At 41.3% G+C, this 20276-nt stretch overlaps 1 protein-coding gene across 1 annotated transcript in view; it reads right to left on the minus strand.

Annotated features, from left to right (window-relative positions):
- Positions 1-12943: 12943 nt before the first annotated feature.
- Positions 12944-20276, minus strand: part of SH3GL2 (SH3 domain containing GRB2 like 2, endophilin A1) — a 220653-nt gene continuing 213320 nt past the window's right edge. The window contains exons 7-9 of the mRNA XM_054502135.1: positions 18732-18835; positions 16569-16699; positions 12944-14526 (exon numbers count right to left, since the gene is read on the minus strand). Of these exons, the coding sequence (XP_054358110.1) occupies positions 14327-14526; positions 16569-16699; positions 18732-18835 (435 nt within the window). The 3' untranslated portion in view covers positions 12944-14326. The remainder of the gene's footprint in view (positions 14527-16568; positions 16700-18731; positions 18836-20276) is intronic.

A 20276-nucleotide genomic window follows, 5' to 3' on the forward strand; every position in this document is an offset into this window, starting at 1 on the left:
CCTATAATGGTATAAGCGAGGATGGGGGAGAAAGGCAGAGATTAGGGTCTGACCTAAGAATAAAACAAAAGGGAGAGATCTAAAAAATAATCAGAAAGTTGAATGGACAGAGTTTGGTCATTCGTGTGGGAACTAGAAGATGAGATGAAGGGAGGAGTCAAGAATGAATCCGAAGTTTGGGGCTTAAATAATGAGGTAGGTAGATGGGTCACTTCTTGATATTCAGAATTGAGGAGGAGAATTAGATTTAGGACAGAATGGAAATGATGAATTCTTTTTACACACTGAGTTTAAAGAAGCTGAATTTCATCTATGAAAATCAGAGAATCTGGACTTAAGAGAAAGATTTTCAACATATTAATGTGTACATGGTAATTGAAGTTATGGAAGTCGACCTGGTCACTCTTTGGGGAACATATATACAGAGAAGGAGAAAAGAAAAGAGTGTGAAGAGAGGCCCTCACAATGACCAACACCCACAGACAGACAGAAAGGAAAGCTACGTAGAGACAAGAGACTACAAAACAGCAGAGGGAGAAAGCAAAGAATGAAGCCTCTCCAATGGCAAAGTAACAAAGTTTCCAGATGGAAACTTCCCACTTCAGTGAAGCAGGGTCAGGAAACGACACTTTGGTGCCTTTAACCAGGACAGTTCTGTGGAGTGCTGAGTACAGAAGCCGAAACCAGTTAAGTTGGAGAGATGAAATGGATATGAGCAGTAGATGCTTTGTTCAAGAAGATGGCTATGCAAGGGAGGAGAAAGATTGAGGCACAGTTAGGGAACGCATGGTAAAGGTATCATTTCAAGATGTGGTACATTTGAATGTATTTACATATTGAAGAGGAAAACCAGCAGAGGAAGTGGGTCAGAGAGAGGGGAGACAGGTGATAATTGATGACATAAGATCCCTGAGGTTTCAGGAGGGAGTTGTAGGCACAAGCCTTGCAAACAAATTCAGATCACAGTTCTTTCCAAAGCCACTTAATTCCAACTCTTGGGTGGAAAATTCGATCCCACTCAACACTGGGGCTCTCCTACGAAGGGTCATAGCATACCATCAAAACATCTGGACGAGCACTCCAGTTGTTAACCACAGTGATTACCACAGAGATGCTCACTCTTTCAGTCTACAGGGCCCATCTGCTTTGGAGATACTGGAAGCCCATAGGCCTGGGAGCAAGTATCATAGGATTTATCATATACACAACCCAGCATCTCCCAGGGTACTGCCACTGAGTCCACAATACAGGTTAGAATTCCCCTTCCTCCTCCACCTCCAGCCTCTTCCTCATATGCAGAAAATCGTTACATTCATATTTATGGTGGCCTATCTGTGTCATTTTTTGGACCCAAATATGCTCCCTCTCCCCCATAAAAGAAAAGGTAAAAGAAGAAGGTGAGGTGAAGGTGAAAGAAAGTTTTGTGTTCCCCCAGAGACAAAATCTTATAACCAAACTCCTTAATAAAAACATCATATGGATATGTTTTCTCATGCTTGTACTAAAGGGACTTTGAAACATGGCATTGTCACCACTTAAGATGTGCATTGCTTTAACATGAGCCAGAAAATGATACATCATACTATCTCAGTTTCTGACTATCAGCTGGATTTGGTGGCTCCATATTCATAAGGCCCAAATATGCAACTGTAATTTGATGTTCTCACCCAAAAGCCAATCATCTTTGTGTGTCAGATGTTCTTTCTGGAGATGCCACTGCTTATTTTCAGGTGGGAAGAATAAAGTGAATCAATTTTGGAAAGCAAAGTCAGCAAACTTCTTCAGATGTGTGGACAAGGGCCACTCATGTCTTCATGCATTTAAACAAATGCTGGGTACAAGGCAAGTAAAAATTCCCCCAGCTAAAGACCCAGACCATCTAGCAGACCTGCATCATGAAATGCATAAAATGTCATATTTTTAAGAGAAAAGGGGGAGGTGGTGGAGTTAACTCATTTATAAAGAGGAGTCTTGCTCTTTATACAACTTGAACAGCCTCCAGCAATGTCCAGGGAAGGGGGAGTTTGACTAGTGGAAAGGTGCATTCCAGACCTCCTGGTAGGAATGGCCCCATGGCAGAAAACATCGCATCTCGCTATCAGCGCATGGTGAAACTGAACATTACAATTAACAACTGGCTGTAAGCACACAGACTCAAATTTAGCTTTCTGCAGAGTTCACCTGCATAAAGAACACACAGATTGGATGATACAGCCTTTCAGCCTCTGTGATAGCTTCCCCACCAGCTGGCATCCCACACTGCTTGGGTGAATGTTTAACCTTCATTAAATAAATAGATCCTTGCTGCTAGCCCTCCTGAGGCCTATTACATAGGGCTGCCCATGTGAGAAACAGCTTGCTCACACAAATCAGTGCCTCAAATTTGAAGCATCTGGCCCAGTGATTCCAATTTTAGGCTTATATTTGAAAGCACAGTTTGATTTCTCTGTTCAGTTAGCATATCTCACGTGATCGGCAGTTTCACAGGCCCATCAGTAGACCTCAGCATCAGCTCCTCTGAAGAGGAACAGCCTATGTGTTTGAGAAGCCCCCAAGGACCTTCCAAAGATAATGGGGGAGAGGGCACGTCATAAAACTATATAAACACACCTTGCAATTTTTCTGAAAATCTGTAGGGCCTATTCATGGAATTAGTACCAGTCATCGCTTACATATTACTTACGTTAATTGTAGTTGAATAACTTCTCGTTCTTGCTCATTCCGAAAATAAAATAATACCCTAGCACCTAGGCTGTGGTCTTCAAATTCTACCTCCTACTCAACAGAAACAAGACTCCTTGAAGAAATGGCCAATTCCAATTCTGGGGTAAGAAATCTATCAGAGGAGCCTGGCATTTCTCACCTCACCAGAAAGCAATGAAGTTTGGAGTGACACCTAGGGTTGTATTCAAAGTACTTGGAATTCAACTTGAATAGATTCACACTGGCCAAAGTAGGGACAATTTGAGTATCAAAGGATAACTCCAACGGATTAAAAGCATACTAGGTATGTTTAGATCCGTGAATTCATAATACTTTAAAAATATTTATTGGTCACCACTGGAGATGGTAGTCAGTTAACTATTTTGAAAACAAAAACAGAATTAAAAAATCAAGATTTTATTCTATCTTTGCTCTATAGACCATACTGCCGAAAAAAGTAGATGATGAAAGTTTCTTTATAGAAGCATTCTAGCAAATAAAGAAATGATAAAATTAGAATGTCACAACTTTGCAACTTCTAATGAAATAATGCATCTAAGGAATGACCATCCACGGCTGCCAAAATCACAAAAAGATAAATTATCAAAGATTAAATACCTCCTGAAGGAAGCACACACTAGTTAAAAGGTAGTCTTGCTAAAAACTCAAGGCACTTCCCTAGATCTAACTACCAAATCACTGGAAACGAAAAGGATATTAGGAACAAGTAAAATAACACCACAGGGATACAATAAGCAAAATCCAGACTGCAGGAAACTCTATGGAATGAATGATCTTGTAATTCAACAAACTGCAAGAAAAAAATATGGAAAGGAAACCAATGAATGGAGTGTTAAAAGTCATATCAACCCTCTCCCAAATAAAAGGAAGTCACTGATTCCCAAGGTTTCTCATTGACCATGGAGTGATCTATTCCTCTTTAACCTCAAAGCCCCACAGTTTTCCCAAGATGTGACTACGACAATGCTCTCATTATGATACATTGTTAGTCCTCAGGTCCTAACTCCTACCTTAATATTTCTCCTTCTACCTCCATGTTCTTGAGATCCCACCCCTCATTCCTGCCAATGCATTTATGTTAACTGAAGACTTACCACTTGCTATCAGCCACATGAATCCTAAATCCACTACAACTCTGATGTCACACAAGATCTCTGGTTCTGAGGATCTCGAGGGGATTGAAAAGGTGAAACTTGTGCTAAAAGCTAGGTCTTTAGGGCTGGCCACAGAAAGAAATCCTACTCAAGGTAGTTGTCGAAAGCAGAAATAGTACAGCACATCTGAGCCACAATCCTTGAGGTTCAGCAAGGGAATCAAATATAAACATTAAGTCTAAGGGTAGATGAGATTATAAAACATAATAAAACCAAGAGCCAAGAACCAGCTGGGACCTAGACTCGAGGGGAAAGGGAAAGAGATCAATTAAGACACCCTAAGAATGGATATAAGCAACAGGGTGGACATCAATTGATTTGTGTTTGTCCAGTATTCCACTTTGATTTGGGAGCTGCTTTGACTCCATCCTAAAGCCTTGGCCCTCCTCCTCCACAAGGAGGGGCGATGACCAACATGGGACTACTATGGGGCCCTATCCACCTCACCACAGTGCTTGGACCATTGTGACTTGTCCAAGGTTGGACACAGATCCAAGCAGGGCTAATCAGGCTTCTTCCATGAAATTTTCCTATTTGGACATTAAAAAGAAAGGGCACCTTCTACCTTTATGTATGAAGACTCACATCTATCAGCAATCATCTTTCCCATGATGTGCAAACAGTTGTCTATGGCAGGAGAGAATTAAACCAACACATCAAGAGGAATGGAAATAAGCACAGCTGAGATATAAAAACAGAAGAAAAAAAAGAGTGAGGCAAGCTCTAACAACATTGCTTGAGGCCCTAGATCCAGTCTTGCCCAAAGTGAGTTCCATCCTTGAGTTTACCTATTATATGAACCAACTCATTCCTTCTTTGTCCTTGTTTTAGTGTTACGTTATTGTCACTTACAACCAAGATTTTCACTACTGTAATATGTAGGACAGGTAAGCTCTATACCCATTCCTAAGCCTCACAGGGTATGGTGCAATCACAGCTCACTGTAGCCTCAACCTCCTGGGCTCAGGTGATCCTCCTATCTCAGCTCCCCAAGTAGCTGGGACCATAGGCATGCACCACCATACCCACCTAATTTTGTTTGTTTGGTTGGTTTATTTTGGTAGAAGTGGGGTTTTGCCATGATGCCCAGGCTGGTCTTGAACTCCTGGCCTCAAGTGATCCGGCTGCCTCAACCTCCCAAAGTGTTTGGAATACAGGTGTGAGCCACCACACCCAGCCACTACTTTCATTCATTAAAGCTCCAGTGGCTCCAACCTTATGAGCTTCTGCTCTTTCCCTAGTGTCCTGGTGGATGAATTTGAATTATTCTATACTGGATGCAGCCTCCAAATTTTAAAAAGCCATACGTTGTCACAGTTCAATGTTACATTTTCTGAAAAGAGGTGCACAGCGAGTATTTTGGAAAATGCAACTCATTTTCCACTGACTTAAACTACCATTACAGAAATGTTTCATAGAGGAAGACTTTATAGCTGGAGTCAGAAGAACTGATTCTAGCCCCAGAATCTGTGAACCTTGGACTGGTTTTGCTTCATTAAATCACAAGACATGCCTATTCTACGTCTTGTATTATCTTAAACACTTCACCTCAACAACCTACCATAACACTTAAGTAGGTACTATTATATCCCCACTTTACAGTTAAAGAAACTGAGGCACAGAGAGTTTAAATAATCTACCCAACATAACAGAGCTAGTAAATGGCAGGTAGTAGAAGTGATGTGTTTTGAATCTGGGGACTTGAATGCCTCATCCACAAAATGTTAGTTATTTGAAATCCTGTGTGCTAAGGTGCATGGAGAGCATGGGCTTTGGAGTCAGAAAAACTTGGCTAGAATTCTAAGCCTTAGGTTTTTTTCCTATGTAAAAGTGACCACACCTTTCTCTTGGGTTTGTCGCGTAGATTAAATGAGATAAAACCGGTCTAGCAGCTACGAAAACACTTGGAAAATCCCTCCTACTGTGAAACAAATGGGCTTTGCAGATTATTGCCTGCAGCTACAGAGCACACTATACTAGAAATCAAACTCAGAACTCAGAACTTGTTACAGAGGTAAAACTAGACAGAAAATGGAGGCCAGGCACGGTGGCTCTTGCCGGTAATCCCAGCACCTTAGGAGGCCAAGGAAGGAGGATCACTTGAGCCCAGGAGTTTGAGACCAGTTTGGGCAATATAGTAAGACTGCATCTCTACAAAAATTAGCTGAGCATGGTAGTGTATACCTGTAGTCTCAGCGACTCTGGAGGCTGAGGTGGAAGGATCACTTGAACCTGGGAGGCAGAGGTTGCAGTGAGCCAAGATTGTGGCACTGCAATCCAGCCTGGATGACACAGTAAGACCCCTGTCTCAAAAAAAAAAAAAAAAAAAAAAAGAAGAAGAAGAAGAAGAAGGAAAAGAAAATAGAAGGTACAATCTCAACAGTTCTCTTATGTCAGAACAAGGAACAGTGGGACCCACAAACTGTCATGGACCTGTCTAGCTGGACAAGGCTCAGAATCTTCAACTCGGATTCTCCTGAATCATCCCATCTGACACAGGCAAATCCTTCCTCCACTTTGCTAGAGGACAGCAGCCTCCCCTTGCTTGAAGACCTTGCAAAGCCTTCACCTAAGGGTCCTGCTTCCCAAGGTCAGCCCCTGCTGTCTCTCGGCTGATAAAGCTACAGAGCTTAGTACATCCAGAGCAGAAAAACACAATGCCTGCTCTGAGGGAAACAGTCTATGCACTGTAGGAAGAGCAGGCTCATAAGTACTGGCAGAGACTAGGGGCAGACTCGTGGCAGTGAATCTCAAGAGTGTTGAAATGGGGATGGATGAGAGAAATTTAAGGCTGAATTGGAGAATTTATTGGCATGGGAGAACTCTCCTGTGACTCAGTATTCAACACCTGGAGCTAGTCCTAATGTGTTGCTGGGATAGCCCCTTGAAACTTGGATATGGTGACAGCCTGAAGTAAACAAAGTACAGATGCTGGAGCTACCTTATCAGACTGGTAAGGATATGGAGAGAGGTTTCATGGAGGTGAGCACGTTAGTTGGGATATTTTTCAAGACAGATGGCTAATGATGCCAGTGCTATTTATCAATGAAACTATAATGATTTCCACTTAACTAAAATATCTCAATTTTTGTAATTTAAAACATTACTCACAAATTAGTGGTTGCCTGAAGATGGGGGTAGAAGCAGGGTCGACTGCAAATGGGCACAACTCTTAGGGTGTGATGGAGATGTTCTAAAACTGGGGTTTGGCGCTATTTGCATGTTTCTATACACTTACCAAAAACCATTAACCTGTACATTTCAAATGGGTGAATGTTATGGTAGGTAAATTGTACCTAATAAAGCTGCTCTAAGCATTACTCATAAGAATACTGTTTATAACTTTTACTATTGTCTTTAGATATGGCATTTTTCTAGGGCTGATGTCCAAGGTGAAATACTGTGACCTAGACCTTTTCACCTTAGTTTCGGAAAGCTGAGGTGAGACTGCAGATCATCAAGCAGTTCAAGGAGTTTGGGTAATTCCTATAATGCAAACATGAAGCCCTAGTAAAGCTGACAGTCACTGGGTAACTATGCCAGCTGATCCACAAGCATGCTTTTTATTAGAACAGGAATTTGGTTATTTTCCCAAAGATCACATACTATTTACTGGATAACACTTTGACACCAATACTTGCTAAAAATGACTAACTTATTAAAGGAGCAATAGTTTAAGCAGCATGCTGTGTGAGAAAGAAAGATCTTAAATGCAGCTTATGTATATGATGACTATATAACCACCAGGAAAACTGGTCAGATTGGCAACTGATTAATTTTGGGGCAGGCCAGTAGAGGGCAATCTAGGGCCCACAAAAATACTTTGGGAAAAATAAAAGAACAAAAATTTAAAAAGAACATAAAAGACAATACATAATTAGATGGCACCAAAATTTTGATTGGGTATGTGAAGTCAGTAAGTCTATGTTTCCTCAGACTCGAACCACCTTCCTTCTTCATCCCTATTTCATACATAATAAATTCAGATCTTTTTTCATTCCAGAAAAATCAAGAGAAAAGTCTGTGTTACTGTTAATGTCAGGGATTAACCTGTGCATTCTGCAATACTGTTAACTTTCTCTTTTCATGGGAAGCACTTGTATTGCAATGTGAGAGGAAGCTGGTTCCTCATATCCCCTTCTTGGTTGCCAACCCATCTCTTAAATGATCTTCTTCCATGGCACTCACAAATCAAAGAAGTCCCAAATTTGAAGGCGGGTTCTTCAGAGTGTGGCTTTGAATGCTGCCTCTGTAAGAACCATGGGGTGGGGCAGGATGCCTGTCACACATGTGGATCCTGGCCCTGTTCTAGAAAATGGAATCAGAATGTCTGGTGTCAGCACCCAGAAATCTGCATTTTCGCATGTATCCCTCAGGGTTCTGGTATGAACTGCAGGGTGTGACCCACTGATCGAAATAAAAAAAGCAAGAGCACTAAGAGTAGCCCATCTGAGGAATGTGGGGCTAACTGCAGACATATCTCTCTCTCTGATTCCCTCGCCAAGATGGGAAGTGGGCGGCAAAGCGGAAACGAATGACCAGGAAGAAAGTGGGAATTCCAAGTCAGCACAGACTCAGATCTAGCGCATCTTTAACGTCGTCAGCAAAGTTGGAAAAACACAGGATGTCCTGAATTTGCAAGATCACTCTGAGTGGAAACATGCATTGAAGTTACTGGATCAATCAATAAATGCAAATGTCTCAGAGCAAAAACAGTAGATAAGAAAGTCAGTGAGCAGTTGGCTGCTTATTTAAAAAGTTTTTATACACACAAGAGCTCCCCAAACTTGCGTGAATGGGAGAGTTGCTTGGGAAGCTTGCTAAAAAACCTGATGCTGACCCTCGAGGGCATGTTTAAGAGGCTACCGGGGCACAACTCAAGTGGGACTTCTTGGGTCTGCAAAAAATGCCTGGATTTCCCTAAGCCATCATTCTCCACAAAAGTTTTATTCAGTGTGTGAGCCCAAAGAACATTTCAGTTGAGGAAAATGACTGAATATGTCTGTTTTCTGATCATTCTCAACACCAAAGGCAGGGCCAAAGGCAACACCAAAGGCAGGGCTCTTCCTAAGTTTATTTGGTAGAGCAGCACTACTTCAAGTGTGGTCCAGGGACTGGCAATATCTCTATGGAGCTTGTTAGAAATGCACATTCTTGGGCCCCACTCCAGACATTCTGAACGAGAACATCTGGAGATGGAGGCCAGGCATGTTTTAACAAGACCCAGGTGATAAAGTGCATATCAGTTTTAGATGCCCTGTAGATTTTTTCCTAAATCTTTCAATGGTAAATACCACTTGCTGAGGCCCCTCTATGGGCAGTTCTGATTCTGAGCAGCTGTAATGAGAACCTGGAAATCCAATTTGTACAGTTATCTCCAGGTGACTCTTATTATCAGGTAAGCTTAAGAAACTCTAGGTTCTTGATTTCTTATCTCCATGAGTCCTGGAGGCAGATGTTTTGATAAGGGATGCACATAAAAATCACTGACAGAGCTTTTTAAAAATGGATTCTTTGGCCTTTTCCCAAACTAGCAAATCATCATATTCAGTTTCCTTTTCAAAAAGTGGTAGTGAGATGCTGTGCTCCATTCTTTTGCTCCCGAAGCTGACAGCCTGCTCCCCTGCTGTCAAGAATCACAGTTGTCTCCTGCCCTTAAGTGGAAGGCTGCCGCCACTTAGGCATACATGATAGCAGAGTAACATTCAACTGCCTGACCTGTAAGCGGTTAGCATTCAATGGGTCCTTAAAAAATAGCTTTGTTCTTTTCCTTGACAGCCCCTTTAACCAAGGGGCTCATAACTAGTCCCCAAAAGCTGGGCCTAGAAATTGCTGGTATGGCCTTGCAGCACTCTAAGTCTCTTCCACCAACCACCACCCAGAGTTCTAATGGCAGCTGTCTGCCTCCTTCTTCAGCATAACGTCCCTCCTTCATCACTTCCCCATCCCCGTGGGATGGAAGGCAGTCTGCATGTTTAGCAGTAGTTCTTAATCTGGCTAATGAAACACAGGCTTTAAAAGTGCCCACATACTGTTTCCCGGGATCTCAGCGAAAGAAAATAAAAGTGCCCACATATTAATAGTTTCATCCAGAACACTAGAAGCTATCTTGAAAATGGAGTGTTGGGCTAATCTCAATTTCCTAAATAATGTATGCAGAACAGGACTTGGCACGTTCCGGAATATATGTTGTGTACTATACACAGCCCCAGGGAAACTTCCATTCTAGGTCATATCATTCTTATTGTCTACTGATTTACGGCAAAGAGAAACTACGTGAAAATAACTATACTCCTTGAGTTTTCTAAGACCTATTAAACCTAGTAGACCTATTGCCCCACTGAATTTATTAATCATTTTAGTTCAGTTTAATTCTGCTTCTGTTTCCACTTCAGGCAGTTTGTTCCAATGATTTGACTTAGAAGAACAAGTGCTTTCTGGCAAGTTCAACTTCTAGTGGTGGTCCACTGAGTAATTTCCATACGTAAGGTTTTGTACTAAGGTATTAACTATACCTCAATAAAAATAAAGAATTCAAACAGTCCTGTATCTGGTGAGTGCATTAGTAATGGTCTCCAAAAGTCTTCCTTAAATCAAGAGTAAGTTCTTCCTGGAATCTGTGGTCATGACACTTGTTTCATGTGACATTGACTCATAGTGAGATTACTGTATTTGGCACAAAGTCTTGCTGTTTTCACTTTGGGGTTATGGAACTAATATTAAAAAGGTTCAGTTGATATGAGTGCATCACATTAAACATAATGGAATGCTTTTCCTTCAAATACGGTCGAATGCATCTATGTCTCTTTCTGGACTCGCTGTTCTGTATAGACCATCTATTCTGCTATCGTTGTATCAAAACCATACTACCTTAATTACTGTAACTTTTTAATGTTTTATATCTAGAAAGAGTTAGTCCTCCAACTTTGTTCTTCTTTGAGAAAAAAACATCTTCTTGCTTTTCCACAAAAATTTTATGACAGGCTTAAAAGTTGAACTTGTCAGTTCTCGAACACATGGAAACAAACTTCCTGAGATTTTTGGTTGAAATCGCACTTAATAAACAGCTAGATTTGGAGGAAAATGATACCTTTACAAGACGGAGTTTTCCAATCTAAAAACACAGAATATCTTTCAATTACTTTCTCAAATATGTTCCATAATTTTCTATGCAGAGATCATGTACAATCTTGCTAGATTTGTATCTATGGTTTTGATTTTTTTTTTTTTTTTTTTTTTTTTTGAGACGGAGTCTCGCTCTGTCACCCAGGCTGGAGTGTAGTGGTGTGATCTTGGCTCACTGCAAGCTCCGCCTCCTGGGTTCAGGCCATTCTCCTACCTCAGCCTCCTGAGTAGCTGCGACTGCAGGCACTCGCCACCACACCTGGCTAATTTTTTGTATTTTTAGTACAGATAGGGTTTCACCGTGTTAGCAAGGATGGTCTCGATCTCCTGACCTCGTGATCCACCCGCCTCGGCCTCCCAAAGTGCTGGGATTACAGGCATGAGCCACCGCACCCAGCCAGTTTTGATTTCTGATGGCTTTGTGAAGACATTTTTTTAAACTGCATTTTTTCTGATTGCTATTGATATACAGAAATAGATTTTTGTATATTCCTCATATCTAGTGATCCTATTAAATTCACTGATTTTTCTAATAGTTTATCTTTGGATTCTTTCTTAAAATTGTTTCAGAGAATTGATCTGTAATACTCTAGAATTCATACAGCTAGAAAAAAATATTTTCACGTTAGACTAGTTCACCTATAGAACTTTGATATCGTTTGGCTGTGTCTCCACACAAATCTCATCTTCAATTGTAGTTCCCATAATCCCCACATGTTGTGGGAAGGACCAGGTGGGAGGTAACTGGTAATTGAATCATGGGGGTGGGTTTTCCCATGCTGTTCTCATGATAGTGAATAAGTCTCTCATGAGATCTGATGGTTTCATAAAAGGCAATTTCCCTGCACACACTCTCTTGCCTGTCACCATATAAGACGTAACTTTGTTCCTCCTTCACCTTCCACATGATTGTGAGGCCTCCCCAGCCATGTGGAACTGCGAGTCCATTAAACCTCTTTATAAATTACCCAGTCTCGGGTATTTCTTCATAGAAGTATGAAAATGGACTAATAGAAACTTAGTATATTTAATTACAACTATTCATGTTAGATTAGAAAATGTGGACTATTGGCCTTAGCACAAAATAATAGAAACGGCCCCTAATACACAAAGAACATGTTTATTTTCCTAGGAACTCAGAAAATACACATTCTGTGTGCCCTGCTGCTCCCTTATTCCCACCTACACCCCAAATATATACATCAAGAGAAAATAATACTGGCTTTTTTTTTTTTTTTTTTTTTGGAGGCAGTGTCTTACTCTGTCACCCTAGGCTGGAGTGCTGTGGCGTGATCTCGGCTTACTGCAACCTCTGCCTCCCAGGTTCAAGTGATTCTCGTGCCTCAGTCTTCTGAGTAGCTGGGATTACAGGCATGCACCACCACGTCCAGCTGATTTTTGTATTTTTAGCAGAGATGAGATTTTTCCATGTTGGCCAGGCTGGTCTCGAACTCCTGATCTCAGTTGATCCACCTGCATTGGCCTCTCAAAGTGCTGGGATTACAGGTGTGAGCCACTGCACCTGGCCTAATACTGGCTTTCGATCAAACTATATTTCCATGTCTATTTCTTTATCTTCAATTATGAAAGAAAATAAGAGGCTACTTGAAGAGATATATTTTATTTCCTCTTCCTAACATTATATTCTTCAGATGATACTACTTTTAGCAATACATCATTTAACATCTATGAGACCTAATTCTCCTTACTTTCTTCTCTCCCAAATTCTCCTCTTTCCTGGGGTTACCAGGAAGGTCCCCATGTCCAGGCTAGCTACTTCCTTGCTGCTGAAACTTTTCCTACGTATAAAGAGACAGATATGAAGTTGGAGCCAGGTCTTGTTTGGCTGCATGAGAAAGCAATGGAGACTGAAACCAGCCCCCATCCACCCATTGTTAGACCCAAAGAACTGACACAAAATGAAGGAGCAGAGCCTTTGGTTCTGTCTTCAGCAATATTTATTGGAAACAGCGATGCTTCCTGTGGTGAGAGTTTATACATTAAGCAGTAAGATTTGCCTTTCACTCCACATGATCCACTACTGCAGGTGGCACATCAGAAGCAGCACGTTAAACCTCTGAAAGAGTCTGTACAGCTAGATAAATAGAACTCTGGATACCTAACAGGACTTTCATGACTGATACAAATAAAAAAAACACACTGATAAGCTTACACACAGCACTGTACACACAAAATGAAGATGATGGATAGAAGGGGCAGAAGTAAAAGTAGCGACTGAATTGGGAAAGAGTTTTGCATATGCAGCCATATACCTTAAACTGCTAAGCACAAAAATCATCTTTATTTGGTCCTCATTGAGGGCAGAATCTGCACAAATGATGTTCAAAGAACACAGGGTAAAAGTGGAAAGGAAAGGTATTTACTGTTTCTCAGTCTATGAACTAGTGGAAAGATGGTTACTAGTGTGTTCTTCCTTGTGTCTCTGTGCCAAATGGATTCATGAAACATGTAATTCACAAATAAAACTGAAGTGAAGATATTTGTTCCCCCTTCCCTGTGCCCTTCAGAAATAGCCTAAATACATACATAGTTTCTGTACAGCAAGAAATTTAAGCTTGGATACCAGACTTCTTCCCAATTCCTCATAACGGAGAATTTCTTTTCAGTCTCTCTCACAATAATGCTGATTAACTGTCTTACTGAAAAAATAATTTGGAATTACCGCTCTGGCTTTAATAGCAAGGAAGGAAGAAAACTGGCTATACCTCAGAAATAGCCGTAAGTGTGAGGAGCTGAGATGCCTATTTGCAGAGAATGCTTTGAACCCACAATTAACACTTTTGTATGGATGCATTAAGAGACAAATTCATTCAGATCAGGAGACAATTTGCTGGTGAGGGAAGGCTTACTTTGACAATTCCACGACTCACATATTTGGGAAGGGACAGTGTGAAAGCAAAAGCTTTCTCCTCTTTGCATGGAGATATGCAAAGAGACCTTCAGATGGCCCCTGGGGTGATAGACAATATCTTCAGTGGGATGGATTTTCTGTGAAATGGCTCATGGTCATATTCTAAGAAACCACAGCCTCCTGAGAACTGTGTAAACAGCAGTTCTGTGACTACTGGCTGGTCTCAGATGATGTTTTAAAAAGCACATGCCATGCCCACCAGGCTAAGAGGATATCATCCATCACCATGACTCCTGTGGGAGCCCACAAGTCAACCAAAGTCACTTGGTGGGGCTGGATGATGTGGACCACTGCGGCCTGCACTTGGGATGTGTTATAAGCAGCATTGCCAAAGCAGTGGTTAACCGTAACTATCTGGGTCAAGAGGAGGCGAGCCAGCCAGCATAACATCCTAATGGGGCAGGGCAACCAGAATTTCCACATAATTGATGGGGAAGAAGCCTGAATGGCCATGCAGCATCCCCTCATACCAGTTCTCATCAATTTGGTTAGTGAGTGTGATGATATCGCCCTCTTTAAATCCCAACTCCCCTTCATTTTCAGGTTCAAAGTCGTACAGAGCTCGGCAGCAGGGCTGATCCATTTGGACACCTGGGAGTAAGAGCAGGAGAGAAGAGAAGAACACAAAAGGATAAGGGGTATTTAACTCACAGAATCTGCTGCCTGCTGTACCCACCTGGCTTGCTGCTCCCCGTCTTTCCTCCCTCATTCCTCTTCCTGTTGAAGCTTCTTCTGACTACTGGACCTTAGTGTCCACTGCACTGGGCATCTTGCCCTCTACCAGTCCTCAGAAGCTTTCTCGGACCTTTGGAAGTTGCTGTATATTCCTGATTCTGTTTCCAGTATGAAAAGCAGTGACATCTATTCTTGTGATACAAACAACACAGTTCATTATAGTTTGCCTTCGTGACAATGCCCAGAAATAGGAGGGACAATGGCTTAAGAAGAATATAATGATGTAGATTAATAACACAGCATGGCAAGAATTCTCTCATCTGAGCACTTTAAAACCTTTGCATATCTGAAAAAGTATGGTGAATTACATGGAGAATGCTTTTGAGTAACATTTCGGTTATCACTCTTTAAAATGATAACCCCAGCCTCTGGAAAACTGCTGTAATGTGGTGAAAACAGGATAATATAAAACGCTGAGTTCCAGTTTTTACTTTCTGTGACCTTGCACATGGTACTTCACTCTCAGTTTCACTGTCTGAAATTGGATGTAACAGTAGGACTTAACTTCACATTAGTACTGTGGCTACTGAGATTATGTAAAAAATTATGGAATTTATACTTGGTAAGGTAAACTGTTGCACATATAAATATATGCAGTGCACTGGAGCTATGGCATACAAAAATAATGTACTCCACCTTGAGTAAAATAATGAAGGATGAAATCATATCTTAAGAGGGATCTATTCCAAATGACCCACTGTATTAATATTACATACATACACATGTAGATACAGACTCAGACAAGTGCACACAGCTCCCATGCCATCTAGGTGGCTGGAAAGGAAACAATGTGATTTATTTTTTTATTTAGAGAAAGAAGCAAATTACTGAGTCTCCAGATGAAAAGTGAAATATATGGTTGGTTTTCAGACGGGGAGAAGCACAGCTATACACAATTTCTGTGACTAGTCCTGGTGGCCAGCTCCAGGAGCCACAGCTGCTTATGTCATGCCCTGAAGTGCTGAGCGCAAAGGACAGAGAGCGCCACCTGCCAGCTCAGACCTCACTTTTTTTCTTAATAAGTCTCCTGAGAGCATCTTATAAAAAGTTTTCTACAGTAGAACATCAAGCACTGGGGATACAGGAAAAATAAAAGAAAGCTGCCTATCTCTAACATCCACATCCAGTATAAGACAGTTCCCACTTCAAACAAGCAAATGTGGAGGTTGAAAATGTCTCCAGCACAGGCTGTTGTGTAATCTGTGTGTAGGAGTGGAGAGCAAGTGTGACAAGGTAAAGAATGCTCTGCTAGGTATGCATGGATATTCCTGAGATAAAATGTCATCTAGCTTTTATTATATCAACCCCAGTGCCACAGTATGATAAAGTGATCAGAGGTGAGCATGGGAAAGAAAACCCAGCAAGTGTCGAGTTTCAAAATATCTTCTTCTGCAAATATATTTAACCATACGCTTCTGTGACTCAAGAAATCCAGCTCATCAGCACATTTCTGGAGCCGCTTGCTGTCTGTGGGTTATATGTGAATGCATATGGGGACAAACTGTCCTGGGGCATTCACTGTCATACAGGCTGGATTCAGAGCGAACAGGCAGGAGAAAAGATGACACTCGCAGACAAAACTGACAAGGAAAGGCGATTTACAACCACAAAGGAGGGTCAAAATAAAATGTGTTCATGTGTGCTGATGATTGACAGAGAAAATGGGATATACAAAGAAAGTTTTATAGAGAAGAATGAGAAGGAAGGAAAGAAAAGGTAAATGAAAAAAAGACAAAAGGATTCCTTTAACAGAGTTTCTACCTGACAAACCACTCCATAAGAAAAGTATTACTGCATATTTCCTATGCAGCCAGATTGGACTATTCCTAAAATTTCTGGAAGAGTGCCAATGGATATGCCAAGGCCTATGCAATAGGATCTGCAGTCTCAGCTCTTACCTGAAGGTTTGGGAGTGCCTGTGTGGGAGAGACCCCCATTGGGCTGAGTACTGTCTCCAGTTGGAAACTCCAGGCTCATTCGTGGTTTAGGTTGATATTCCCTTCTAGGCTGAGATGAAGCCTGTCTTATTCTGCAGTAAAAAGAAAAGTGGTGGAAAGGTTATGTAGCCAGTTAAGAAGTAAAATGAAAAGCAAATATAAAGATTCAGGAAATGCTTCGGTCACCCACCATGCTACCATGATGAAGTGTGGGAAATCAAAAAAGGACCCTTAGTTTTCTTGTATGTGTATGTCTGAGTTTTTGGTGATGTCCCTTTATGGGGCCATGTCCTCACTGTCTTCATTCTCTCTCTCAATCCCTCACTTCCTCTCTCATTTATTCAGAGTCCTTTATCCAAATATGCACTGTGCTAGGTACCAGGAACACAAAAATGAATTAAAACACAGTTCTTGTACACAAAGGATAAATGCTTGAGGGGATGCATACCCCATTCTCCATGATATCATTATTATGCATTGCATGCCTCTATCAAAACACCTCATGAATCCCATAAATATATACACCTATGTACCCACAATTTTTTCAATTTTAAAAAAGACACAAACAGATTATGGTCTGTAAGGGAGACAGAACACAAACAACTGATTACCATAAATTTTAGTAAGCACTGTCAGAGATATCTACAAAGTGCCACAGGAACACAGGGGTGTGGTTTGGGGTGAAGGTGGGAAGGAGTCTCTCTCTCCATAAGGAAGCTGGAGGAGGTTTAAGGAAAGAACTAAAAGATACACAGGAGTTGTTTCCAGATGAAAATGTGAAAGGGAGCTATTCTATTCAGAACATGAGAAGGTTTGGACAGAGGGAAGGAGGAAATACACTGTGTGCTCTTAGAAGAATGAGCAGTTTGAGATGTAGGGAGGAGGAAAGGAAAGAGGGAAGACAGAAGGAAATTGGAAAGGTATGGCTAATAATTGTCTTCTACATAACCCTAAATATTTTCCACAGTTTCAGTTATTCAATAAACAAAGTATGTAAGAGATTTGCAAGGGAGGGTGAGGGTTTAGGGTATGGTAACTGTAGAATGATACTGACTTTGAACTTATTTCAGAGGAAAAAAAGGAAAGGGCTCCCTTCATGCTCAAGAGACATTACAAAGACACATAATATTTCTTTAGTATTTTGAAGTATATGGTTTTAAAACCTTTCTGGAGGATTCAGCATTACGTAAATTTCCACAAGGATGTGCCGAAGGAAAATGCTCAATTAAACCATGAATCAAAGAAAATACTGAGATGAGATCAGCCTGAGGGAAAACAATGAAAACAGGTGTGGAATCGTATGATTGGTCTCTTCTTCATGCAGGCAGCCATGTGATCAGCTGTGAGAGTCTAATCTGGCCATGTGGCCTAAGAAAAAAGCCTGCTGAGGTGACCTTTTGAGGTATACATGTTCAGCAAAATCATCCTGTTTAATCTAGCTAAATTAAAATCACACACATTATAACACAGGGCCACTGGTATACAGCCACACAGGCTGTGCCCCACAACTCCACAGAGCCACATTCACAGGGTAGTTTCCTACTACTATAGCCCTGCTGTGAGGTACATCTAACGAGGTGAAAGCAGCTCTCTCTGATGGCAGAGGACTTGACCACCATTCAGAGAAACACAAGATGTGAAAAGAAACAAGTGTTTCAAACAGGTTATGGCTGGCTGTGAACTCCACTCGTACCACTGAGTGACCCTGGGCTAGTTACTTCACCTCTCTTAGCCTCAGTTTACTCATCTGTTAGTCGAGGCTAAAAACACTTAGGTTACAGGGCTGTTACAAGATTGATGATGATATGTATCCAGTACCCACATGGAATAACTGCTCAGCAAATGGCATCCATTATCAGCAGTAGCATCCTGGTGTTCCACCTGTGGCAGCCAAAATATAATCCAAGTATCGATCTCTCATAAACAGAAAATTAGATTCAACAGACAATGTAAAACAAAGCACAAGAAAAAATAAAATCAAAACAATCCACAAGGCGCCTGTGTAGGATAAGCAGGAATTTTGGCAGACGTTTGTCTCCAAATGTATTCTATGATTTCCATTTCTTTATACATCATTTTATAGCAATAAAATGCAAATGTGAAATGCAGGGAACTGTAGAATACCTTTCTTCGAGTCTGACCGTGACCTGCTGCAGGATCTGGACTGCCTGCTTGTGGTATTCCAGCTGAGCTTGCACAAGTGCAGAGAGCTGGCTCACTTGTTCAATCTGCAGATTGATGGGAAAATCATGCCTTAGTTTACACGTTACCATCCTTAAGCAGCCACTACTGTTTCATACATACAACAGGGCTGACCTCAACACACAGCCCCTGGTTGGTGGTGCTGATGACTGTGTGATAAGCCAACTAAGATAGATAGTTCTGCAGGTTTCAAATCCATCAAGGATAAAAGAAAGCATCCTTATGCTTAGAATCACGCATATCAGCACAATGAGAAGCAACACGGGTAACCCTCAGGAAGACCACATAGCTCTAAAGAGTCTCATGCTTAGCTACAGTCTTGTATCTGGGATTTGACTTCTTTTATTGATTTCCTATAGAAAAGAAGGTACACTGGCCAAAGGACTCTTTGTTCCCTATACTTTTCAGGCTGTTAATATTGGTACTGTTATTAATAAAAATGTGACAATATCTCACATAATGTACCCGAGAGGCGACAAGGTATGACAGAAAATCTTCTGTGCTCTCTGAGCCTTGTCTGTAATGTAAAAGGGTTAAATCAAGTGACATCTTGAGTTCATTCCTGCTCTAATATTCTAAGCTTGATTTCTCTTGATTTTATGTTTCACATTATGATCCAGCTGGGTAGCAGCCTCCAAGTCAACAGAGGCAGTGTTGTCCCATGAATTTGGGGATGGGGAGGGGTGCTGTGTTGCAAGGAAGGAGCACTGTGATTTGGAGCACCCCTCATGCCCACAGTATTCCTCTCGAGGAGTTAAGTGGACACAAGTTATTTTACATAAACAAAAACCTACACTGTCTCCAGGTGGTAGGAAAGTCTGGATATGTTCAACATGCTTCCCCTGCCACAGTCAGGAGTAAGGCAAGAAGGCAATGTGATGGTTAATTTTAGGTGACAACTTGACTAGATTAAGGGATCCTCAGATAGCTGGTAAAGCATTATTTCTGGGTGTGTCTGTTACGGTGTTTCCAGAAGAGACTGGCATTCACTCAGTAGACTAAATAAGGAAGAGCTGCCCTTCCCTATGGGGGTGGACACCATCCATTCAGCTCAGGACCCAGATAGAACAAAAAGCAGAGGAAAGGCAAATTTGTTCTCTCTCTCTTCTAGGGAAGGGACACCCATACACTCCTGTCTTTGGATGTCACAGCTCTAGGCTTTCTGGCCTTTGGACGCTGGGACTTGCACCAGTACTACTGATGCCCCCTGCTCCACAACTGAGTTCTCAGGGCTCTATTGAATTTACATATAGATCATCAGAAATATCCTTTATCTTCCTACGATTGATAAGTGAGATGGTCCCTGACTTAACGATTTGTAGGCTTTACAATGGTGCAAAATTGATATGCACCCAGTAGAAACCATACTTCAAGTACCCATACAACCATTCTGTTTTTTACTTTTAATTCACTGTTCAATAAATTACATGATATATTAAAGACTTTAACCCCATCATAAGTTAAGGA

The sequence above is a fragment of the Pongo pygmaeus genome, chromosome 13, assembly GCF_028885625.2.
Source record: "Pongo pygmaeus isolate AG05252 chromosome 13, NHGRI_mPonPyg2-v2.0_pri, whole genome shotgun sequence".
NCBI classification, from domain to species: Eukaryota; Metazoa; Chordata; class Mammalia; order Primates; family Hominidae; genus Pongo; species Pongo pygmaeus.